At 41.4% G+C, this 11,078-nt stretch overlaps 1 protein-coding gene across 15 annotated transcripts in view; it reads left to right on the top strand.

The window, feature by feature from the left end:
• TASP1 (taspase 1) overlaps positions 1-11,078 on the top strand; it is a 353,026-nt gene that overhangs the window by 100,849 nt on the left and 241,099 nt on the right. For 9 of the 15 annotated variants that reach the window (XM_055090632.1, XM_055090631.1, XM_055090630.1 and 6 more), the window contains 2 exons: positions 3,074-3,193; positions 8,647-8,725. In XM_055090632.1, the coding sequence (XP_054946607.1) occupies positions 3,074-3,193; positions 8,647-8,725 (199 nt within the window). The remainder of the gene's footprint in view (positions 1-3,073; positions 3,194-8,646; positions 8,726-11,078) is intronic. The other 6 variants (XR_008619335.1, XM_055090635.1, XM_055090637.1 and 3 more) reach the window with 2 other exon arrangements.

Here is an 11,078-nt window from a genome sequence, read left to right as displayed (position 1 = left end):
CTCAGCGGCCGTGGCTCAGGGGCCCAGCCGCTCCGCGGCATGTGGGATCTTCCCGGACCGGGGCACGAACCCGTGTCTCCTGCATCGGCAGGCGGACTCTCAACCACTGCGCCACCAGGGAAGCCCCAGATGTGCTTTATTTACTCCAAATTTATTTTATTTTTATTTTTTAAATTTTTATTGGAGTATAGTTGCTTTACAATGCTGTGTTAGTTTCTGCTGTACAGTAAAGTGAATCAGTTATATGTATACATATATACACTCTTTCTTAGATTTCCTTCCCATTTAGGTCACCACAGATCAATGAGTAGAGTTCCCTGTGCTAAACAGTAGGTTCTCATTAGTTATCTGTTTTATACATAGTGGTGTATACGTGTCAATCCCAATCTCCCAGTTTGTCCCACCCCTTCTTCCCCCCTTGGTAACTGTAAGTTTGTTGTCTACATCTGTGACTATTTCTGCTTTGCTGATAAGTTCATCTGTACCATTTTTCTAGATTCCACATACAAGCGATAATATACGATATTTGTTTTACTCTTTCTGACTTACTTCACTCTGTATGAGTCTCTAGGTCTATCCATGTCTCTGCAAATGGCACTATTTCATTCCTTTTTATGGCTGAGTAATATTCTATTGTATATATGTACCACATCTTCTTTATCCATTCCTCTGTCGATGGACTGACTATCGTAAATAGTGCTGCAGTGAATATCAGGGTGCATGCATCCTTTCAAATTCTGGTTTTCTCCAGCTATATGCCTAGGAGTGGGATTGCTGGGTCATACGGTAGCTCTATTTTTAGGTTTATAAGGAACCTCCATACTGTTCTCCATAGTGACTGTACCAATTTACATTCCCACCAACAGTGTAGGAGGGTTCCCTTTCCTCCACACCCTCTCCAGCATGTATTGTTTGAAGATTTTTTGATGATGGCCATTCTGACCGATGTGAGGTGATACCTCATTGTAGTTTTTTTTTTTTTTTTTTTTTTTTTGTGGTACGCTTGCCTCCCAATTCTGACCGAGGTGAGGTGATATCTCTTTGTAGTTTTTTTTTTTTTTTTTTTTTTTTTTTGTGGTACGCTTGCCTCCCACTGCCACGGCCTCTCCCGTCGCGGAGCACAGGCTCCGGACGCACAGGCCCAGCGGCCATGGCTCACGGGCCCAGCCGCTCCGTGGCACGCGGGATCCTCCCGGACCGGGGCACGAACCTGCGCCCCCCGCATTGGCAGGCGAACTCCCAACCACTGCGCCACCAAGGAAGCCCCTCATTGTAGTTTTGATACGCATTTCTCTAGTAATTAAGTGATGTTGAGCATCTTCTCATGTGCTTTTTGGCCATCTGTATGTGTTCTTTGGAGAAATGTCTATTTAGATCTTTTAATTGGGTTATTTGTATTTGATATTGAGCTGCATGAGCTGTTTGTATATTTTGGAGATTATCCCTTGTCGGTTGCTTCGTTTGCAAATATTTTATCCCATTCTGAGGGTTGTCTTAAAGAATAAGGATGTCCTGAATGTCTGCTGTGTGCAGAATGAAACAGTGGATCAGACCTTTCCTCAGAGGTTTACAGTCAGGTTAGGAAATTATCCTTAAAAGTCAGACAACCTACCACCAGAAGAACTGTGATATTCTGGGATATGGCCATGTTGATCCACTGGCTGGTCTTCCCAGCTGCTGTTAAAAGGGAGAGTAGGGACACAGCACTCATTTCAGTCAGTTATACCTGTTGTATCAAAGTAAGTACTGTCATAGTGGAACAGTATATTTAAGGGGAGTTAGAATTTAGAGCAAGAACCAAAGAAATGCAAACATCTAGATATACCTTCTCCTAATAGGCTTAATATAATATTCATTGTGGCATACTCTGCCTCTGCATTTTCTAGTTTGCTTTAAGGAAAAATCTTTTGTTTTCATTCTGCTTCCAATATTTCAAAACTCCCTTCAATGTTGCTCAACTTCTGAGGTGGCCTTGGAAGCCCATTGACTTTTCTGGGGCTAGCCTTAGTGTGGTATTTCAAAAACCACTCAGGCAGGTACCCCCTCAGCACAAATATGTCTTGCTCAGTAAGTAGTATGAGCATAAACCACACAGGAGGGAGAGCTGGTCTCGTTGAACATGGGCCTCTGCCTGACTCTTTCATACAGACTTGAGTGCTAGGGTGAGGGTAGGGGTCTCAGGTTCTGGGGCACCAGTGCCCTCGTGTAAGAATACCACCATGACCGCTATGAACCTAAAGACCTGTAGTAGCCCTCCTTTTTAATACATAAAAAAGATAATTTTTCATGAAACTTTGTTCCCACTTCCTTTACTTCTGATTTTTATCCAGCAGTGTAAAGTTTGTCTGCCTTGCACAGGTGAACCAGAAATCTTTGAGGTAGGAGACAGCTGCTTGTGGTCACTACATGTGAAATGCCTTAAGCCTGTGGCACCTGGAACAAGACACAGAAACACAAAGATGCCTCCCAAGAATGTGCAGTTTTCTGCCATATGATTGGCAACCATGTTATTAATATAGCAGAGAAGGGAGCTTGCCATTAAGTTTCTCACAAGGAAGGAATTATAAAAGAAAATTGTATCATGGTCTACACCAAGACTAGAAATGTCACTCTCTTCATTTATTGTGCTGAATATATTACTTTTAGAAATTTGTATATAACATTTAAAAAATACTAGTAAGGACATTTATTAGTTCACTTACATCATAGATCTTTTCCTCTATAAATTCTCAATCGTGAACTTAATTCTTGAGATTAAGGAGACACGGCAATATACTGTAATTTATATTACATTGTTTTTTTTCTTCCTCCCTTAGAAAGGCCCATTAGGCTTATTATTAGAGAAGAGCAACCAGACACCCTTGGTTCAGGATCTTACAGTGGAAAATACGTTTTGACTTGAACCGGATTAAATGGCAACTTGATAATAAATAATTTCAGTAGATTGCTGAATGTTCCGGTTAAGGATTAGCTCAGATTTTGTTATGTCATGATTGTCCTGACAAGTGCTGTGTGGTCACATCATTGTCACACACCGTGCTTAGCGAATGCTCCGGCCACTTTTGCTCTGCAGGAGAATGACTCGGGCACTTTGGACACAGTGGGCGCTGTGGTCGTGGACCATGAAGGGAACGTGGCTGCCGCTGTCTCCAGTGGAGGCTTGGCCTTGAAACATCCAGGGAGAGTGGGGCAGGTAAGTGATTCTGGGGTTTTAAAACTAGCTTTCCAAGTCGAAACATGGAATTTTCTAGCCCATAGGTTTTTGAACCAGTAGAGATATTTTTTTTTCTTTAGAAAAAACAAATGATTATTGTTCTTAACACTTATGTAGTATAAATTATCAAATACCTGTTCAGGATTCTTTCTAAAATTAAAACCTATCTCACAGTAATAGGGTTCTTCCTGGTCTTTACAATTGGTAATCCTATGTTTGGCTACTTTCAGCAGGCTAGCTACTGGCCCGGGCATTTATCAGACATTTAATAAATGTGCATCCATTTCCATTTTCTTTCTTTGTAAATGTCATTCTCTTTAGGATCCAGCACCTGACTATATGGCTGCTTGCTTTCCAGGTGGAAAAACAGTTTTAGAGTTACATTTTGTATTTCCTCCATTCAAGGAACAATAACATTTTGACCCTCTAATCCATCCTCTGATTAAGCATTTCACCTATTTTATAGACTGACTAGTAGTTCAAGTCACCAACACATGATACCACTTGAGAAATCGAGATAGAAGCGTCTAATTTATATGCAACTGGCTTATTCCCTGTTCACTTGTACATCTTCTTCACCCCTGACTCCCCATCTCCATCCAGCCTTTAGTACCCAACTGAGAGTGAAATTTAACAATCCATTTGATCTAATAACCTTTCTGAGAATAAACCAATTTGGCACATTACTTACAGGCTTAATAAATATTTGTTGAGTGAACAAATGAATTGGACACCCTCACAGAATCTGTTAAAGTTGTTGGACAGGGTGTGCTTAAGCTCAGTGCTTGGATCTCACGTTGCATCTGTAGCACCGCTTGGCACGCTCTGTGTGCCTTGTCTCTCATGTTTGAAGAAGAGTCAGTGTCACAGTTGCTTTGGACATGGTGGTTAGCTACTGCTTGGAGCAGAGTGATCTGCTCCGTGGAGGACATCTTTGCAAAGCCCCAGGTGATGTTCCCTGATCTGCCCTTTATTGTGGACAAGCCGCTCACAGTCCTATGGTGGGAAGGGGAAGGGAAGAATAATTAATTTTGTGCTACTCTTTGCCTACCATACAAGGGGATTTATGAGGAATGATTACTCAACATGTGAAAATGCTTTGAACTCAGTATAAAAAAGCCTTTGTCTGGTCATGGTATTTTTCCACATTATAAAGCCCTGTGTATTTGTCAAGTTTGGAATAAGAAAACCAAGCTTGGCATATCAGATCTGGATGCCTCGGTGGAGAAAGAGAGAGAAAAGCCAGCAGAGGTGCCTTCATTGCATTGCAATTCCCATGACTTTCTTACTGGTTTTTGTTTGTTTTCGTTAGTAAAATAGCAACAACAGAACCAAGGATAGTGCTGGACTACGTTAGCAGGTTATTACACCGAACCCTGCACGTGGGGTTGCCCTGGAAAAAGAAATACTGTAAAACTTAACACGTACACATTTGAAAGTTGCTAAGAGAGTAGGTCTTAAAAGTTCTTACTACAAGAAAAACAATTCTGTAACTGTGTATGATAACGGATGTTAATTAGACTAATTGTGATCCTTTTGCAATATATACAAATATTGAATGATTATTTTGTACACCTGAAGCTAATATAATGCGTGTCAATTGTACCTCAATTTAAAAAAATGGGCTTCCCTGGTGGCTCAGTGGTTGAGAATCCGCCTGCCGATGCAGGGGACACGGGTTCGTGCCCCGGTCCGGGAAGATACCACATGCCGCGGAGTGGCTAGGCCCGTGAGCCATGGCCGCTGAGCCTGCGCGTCCGGAGCCTGTGCTCCGCAACGGAAGAGGCCACAACAGTGAGAGGCCCGCTACTGCAAAAACAAAACAAAACAAAAAAAACCTTGCATATTGATTTACCCCACTTGTCTAGTTTATGAATGCATAGTTTGTGAGGGCTGATAAATCAGGAAAGGGTGTGGAGGGGTAAAGAAAGGTGCTTATGGGAAAACACAGTTGCTTAATTGTGTTATATTGCTCAGACAGAGGAGAAGCAATAAGCCTAGAAATATGCAAGCATCAGATGGGAGGTAAAGAGCCGTTCTTCTTGACGATCAGGACAGAATGAAACAAAATACTCAAGCAAACTATTTAAAAAAGCAAAGATTAATTATTTTTTTTAAATGTGCTGAAACTAGCTATTCTTATATACATTTTAAACGCACAAGTAACTCTTTAAAAATTGTAGCATATTACCCGTATTACCCAGCTGCTGAAGTGGCAATTTGAATTAGAACTTGTTTGCTTCCTCAGCTTATCATAATGGTTAGAACTTACAAACGGGACGCGAGAGAGGAATTATTGTCATTATGTTCTACTCTCCCCTAACCCTCACCCTACCCACACACAAACAGGCAGTTGAGTTTAGGGGCTAAGAGTGTGGATTTGGGATTTAGGTAAAACTTTATTCTGACCCCACCCCCCCGCTTACCAGTCCCCTCCCCATGGACAAGTTACTCAACGCCGTTAAGTTCTACTTTCCACAACTATAAAATGGGGATAAATAGCTACCTTACAAAGTTCTAGAAGGTTAAATGACATAATGCATTTCAATTGCTTATCATAGTGCCTCCTAATAACAGCTGCAGCTGCTGTTTATTAATCACTGGCTCTGTGCAGCAAGTGTGTTAAATTCTCATGATCCTGCAAGACTGTGAGGTGGGTGTTTTTTTTGTTTTGTTTTTTTTTTTTTTTTGGTGGTATGCGGGCCTTCCTCTGTTGTGGCCTCTCCCGTTGCGGAGCACAGGCTCCGGACGCGCAGGCTCAGCGGCCATGGCTCACGGGCCCAGCCGCTCCGCGGCATGTGGGATCCTCCCAGACCGGGGCGCGAACCCGGTTCCCCTGCATCGGCAGGCGGACGCGCAACCACTGCGCCACCAGGGAAGCCCCGAGGTGGGTGTTTTTATTACCCTCATTTTATAAAAGAGGAAACGAAGACCCAGAGAAGATTAAATTATAATAATACCATCACTTGTATGACCTACTTTTACTGCATGATAATAGCTTTGATAAAATTTTACACTAAAAAGAAGGAAGCCTTTTGCTGTTGCTCTTAAAGCAAGTTGTTTTTAAAGATCTGCTTAAGGTTGTTATGTTTTATCCAAAGGAGTGGATAAGAGAGGGACAGTCTCTGATTCTTTCTTTTATCTTAGCCATCACTTTCTCAGCCCAACCAATTTCAGAAGGTTAAGAAGGAAGACAACTTTAGGTCATGAAATTGAGGAGAGATAGCATAATGGAAATTTGCGTAGAGAGGAGAAACGAGGGTAAGAATAAACTTCCTTTTCATGGCCTCCACTGGGCTTCTCAGGGGTGTCCTCTTGGCTATATTTACTATTTTTTAGGTGCAGACTCCTGGTCAAGATAATTGTGGGAAATGGAAAGGGCAATGGGCTAAGATCCAGGGTTTCCAGTGAAGGAAGGATGGGCCCTTCCACCGAGGTCACATGTTCCCTGAGGCTTCAGCTGACCCAACACCCAGCCTAAGTAGTACCAGTGGAATGGCTTATCCCACAAGTCTGCCATTTTATTCTGAAATCCACATGTTGAATTAATTCCATAGAGCTTTTAGTTGCCACACTCACCCAGCTGTCTTGTGTGTTTTAGAAGCATGGTGTTTTCAATATGTCTGCCATATCAGGGGTGTTGTGTTCAGTTCTTGGTTCTACTTTTAAGAGGGGTATAGTCATTGACAGTGGGGGATGGCAACTGTGGATCACACGAACATGGTCAGACTTCATCTCCAATTATCCTGGACTCTGGATCATTTCTCAAGGAGGGTCATTAGGGAAGTGGGGTGGGTGGGTGCATCTCAGTGTCTTGGGGAGCAGTTCACAAATTCTATGAGAGAGAAAAGAGAATTCAGGGCATTAGAGTAGATGTTGTCAAAAATTTGGAGAACTTTAGGGGAAGGTTAAAATATTTCCAGAGAGTAGACCTAGGATTGGTGGGTGGAAGTTAAGGAAGAACTTTCCACCAATGGAAAGTGTCCAGAAGGGGTATATGTTCCCACATGAGGTGGTGAGGTTCTCAGTATCAGAAGTGCCTGGGATATTTCACGGGAATCCCTGTTCTGGGTAGAATATTAGAGCAAATTAGTTCTGAAGTCCTTGTAAAAAAGAGTAAAATATCATAGAAAGCTGAAGTCTGTCTGGTCACCATTCTCAGTCTAAACTTCTTCTTCCAGTCCTCACAAGTGAGTTTCTAGAATATAACAGTACTATTTTATGGGAGTATCTTTTGCCTTCATCGATCACAGAGAATACTGAATGTCTTGTAGTTTGCTGTTTTTTTTTTTTTTTAACTCAATAGGTTTCAGAGTTTCTTCTGTAATAGTTCTTAAAAATCTTTTTAAAGAAACAATCCTTTTTCTAATGTTTGAAACAAATTCCACATATTGCTATGCCAATGTTTATTTAGCCATTTCTGTACCGATTGAATTTACGTTGTTTTCAGTATTTCATTCTTATCAAACAGGTGATAATGTACATTCTTGACCATGCCTCCTTTTTTTCTCTGTAATAGCTATCTAAGGGTTTTTCTAATTCTGCTTCTAAGGAATGGAACAGTTATCAATTGTGATTCCCCTTCCAAAGGCAGAGAAAATCATTGTGAATATTGAAGAGGTGAATCCAGACGTTCTGGGTGGCACTGTTGGAAACAAAATAGGAATGATTGTCACACACTTTTATAAAACCACAGCAGCTTATTGTGTTCCTGGTGGTTTCAGACATATAAATTTATTCCACCACCTCACAAAGCGATTAGCTTGAACAGGCCTTTTTGTCTCCTTTCTTTCTATCTGGCAGAATTTAGTACAGTGGTGAGCAGATACTGGGCCCTTCGGTGCATGCCTGTTTGCAGTTCCTGTTGTGCCATCCCGAAGGAGGCAGGGAAAAGGCACTAAAACCTAAAGCAGCGTTTGCTAGAGCGTGGCAGGAGGACCACCCGCATTCCGGGCTCCTAGGCCCGGGTTAATGATGCTGATTCCTGGGTCAACCTCCAGACCATCAGGATATCTGGGAACCAAGGTTCCTATCATCATGCTCCCCAAGAAATCTGATACACACCTAGTTTGACAAGTGTTATTTTAAGGCAACCACAGTGATATCAAGGGGCCAGAAGAGCAACACCTGACAAACTACAATAGAGGGAAGATTGTTCAGGGAAGGAAAAAATTACTGTTGATGGGACTAAGAAACTTTCTTTTGCTGTTTTCTGAAAAATTTTAGATTAGTACATAGCTGAAAATATAGTTTTGTTAATGTTAGAGCCATTGTTTGGGTAGGTCGTATACAACCTCTGGTTATCACTCATTTGCTATACATCATTATTAGATGAGGCTTTATTAGATGGGTATGATTTCTGTCTTCTGTTGAAAGCTAGTAATTACATATAATAATCTTAAAATATTGTATTTATCTATTTTTCCCCCCAGGCTGCTCTTTATGGATGTGGCTGCTGGGCTGAAAATACTGGAGCTCATAATCCCTACTCCACAGCTGTGAGTACCTCAGGTATTTGCTGCTTTCATGACCATTTTTCATAACTTCAACCTTGTAGGTCATTGAATGATTGAAAACCATTATTTTTATGTAAACACAAAGCATGTGCTGAGACGTCACATGGATAAGAACATTGATGCCTGAAAAATCTTTGATATTTGGGAGATTTTGAGAATTGTTTCACAATGTAAGTATCACAGTATAAAGGCTTTGCTAACATTTTCAATACAACTTTGGAGTTAACTAAAATTTAATTGTATTTTTAATGGATTTTTTTTCCCTCTAATGACTCATGATAGTACCAAATTCAGGTCAAAATGATATAAAAGTAGCAAGGCATTTCAAAAACTAAGAGGTCATTTCTTGAGTAAAATGTTGACATAAAACTTAAAAGGTGTATTTCAAACTGTGTAGTTTATGGCGTCTACACTTTTGATAAATGTAGGTCCTTTTTTTGTATTTGTAGTAGAAGAGTCATTTTCATTTAGAAGTGTGTGTGTGTGTGTGTGTGTGTGTGTGTGTGTGTGTGTGTGTGTGTGTGTGAGAGAGAGAGAGAGAGAGAGAGAAAAAGAGAGAGAGAGTGAGTGAGTGTATGTTTGGGGGGAGTGGATTTTTAAAAAAATTTTTATTGGAGTATAGTTGATTTAAAATGTTGTGTTAGTTTCAGGTGTACAGCAAAGTGAATCAGTTATACGTATACATATACCCACTCTTTTTTAGATCCTTTTCCCATATAGGACATTATAGAGTAGTGAGTGGAGTTCCCTGTGCTATATAGTAGGTCCTCATTAGTTATCTATTTTATATATAGTAGTGGGGAGTGGATTTTAATGGGCAGAATGGTTGTTGTCTAGACCCAGGTTTTCATATGCTTTTGCCAGACGTACTTGAAGCTCTTCATGTAGTTGATATGCATGGTGGACATAATAATATTGGTTCATCCCCTTTGCTGTGCTGTCTCTCAAGTTACAGTCCTAGGCCTTTCTCCCCGACGTCCTCAGGCTTTATCAGGAGGCCGGTAGACATGGCTGCCTTTCCTTCCTTTCTCTCTTCAGTTTCTTGCCACATTGTTTTCTGTCCCACCGCACTGACCACCCACCCAATCCAAGAGCCCTCCTCTCCTGCTCACTCTTGCCTCTCTGTGGTCTCTGGCACAGGTGACTCTTTTCTTTCCATCTCTAGCGTAGATCCTGAACCGCTCTTGGTTTGACCTGCTTCCCTGACCTGCTCCATCTTGTCCTTCGTCACAGACTCTTCCCATTGCTAACGACCCCAGTGTGGGCCTCCTCTGGCTTTTCTTTATCTCACCGTGTGCTTCCTCTCGGTGATCTGGTATTATCGCTGTTGTTCTCATGATTTCAGCGGTTATCTTTTAACGTATTGGCTTCCACGTCTATCTCTACCCTGGACTTTTCACTTCAAGTCCACCTGAGTTCTTTCTGCCTTCCTGTTGGATACGTCCCTTTGGGTGTCGTGTGCATATGAGATTCAGCAGCTCAACTGAACACCTTGTTCCTTATTCCCACACCTTGGCCATCTTTCTCCTGTATTCTTTTTCTCTTTTATTGCCATCACTATCCTATTTGGTCAGACTTGAAATCTTGGTACCATTCTCATATTTGTAGCTTCTTTCCATTTCTACTGACCTGACCCTCTTATTTCAGACACCCAAGCTCCTGCCCGCCTGTTGTAGCAGCCTCCTGACTCGGATCCATTGTTTGCATTGGTGGAAAAATTTGATTTTGAGCCACTCAGGTGAAGTCCAAACACAAATTAATGTTGAATCTAAACCATACTAATATAATAGACAAAAAATGGTTTCTCAGTCTCTCCATTTTGAAGAAATGAGCAAAATGTAGTAATATGAGTTAATTTTTAATTTAATATTGCTGGCACAGGAAAATCTTTACACATAATACTTAGGAATTAGCTTGTGCGTAATGAAGTATGGCCCATGTCTATGGAAAATTGTGGTATTTGAACAAACCAAAGTCTAAAATAGGTAATTCATTGTTTCATTTTTATTTTCCTAAAGAAATATCAGTTGGTATCATGTGTTGTGTTGACTTTATTTTTGGTCAGTATGTGGTTCATGAGTTGGTTTGTTGCTATTTAAATGTTAGGAGACCTGAATTCTACTTTAGGCTGGAATCCTGAGTGCCTGTCTCACTGTGTCACTTTGGAAAAGAAATTCAATCTCCTTGGGATTGTCCACCTCCCTTTTTAAAATTTGGTGATGTGTCGGGCTTCCCTGGTGGCACAGTGATTGAGAGTCCGCCTGCCGATGCAGGGGACACGGGTTCGTGCCCTGGTCCTGGAAGATCCCACATGCGGCTGGGCCCGTGAGCCATGGCCGCTGAGCTTG

This window comes from Physeter macrocephalus, chromosome 14, assembly GCF_002837175.3.
Source record: "Physeter macrocephalus isolate SW-GA chromosome 14, ASM283717v5, whole genome shotgun sequence".
NCBI classification, from domain to species: domain Eukaryota; kingdom Metazoa; phylum Chordata; class Mammalia; order Artiodactyla; family Physeteridae; genus Physeter; species Physeter macrocephalus.
Note: the sequence above shows the minus strand (reverse complement) of the source record. Positions and strands in the feature narration are given on the sequence as shown.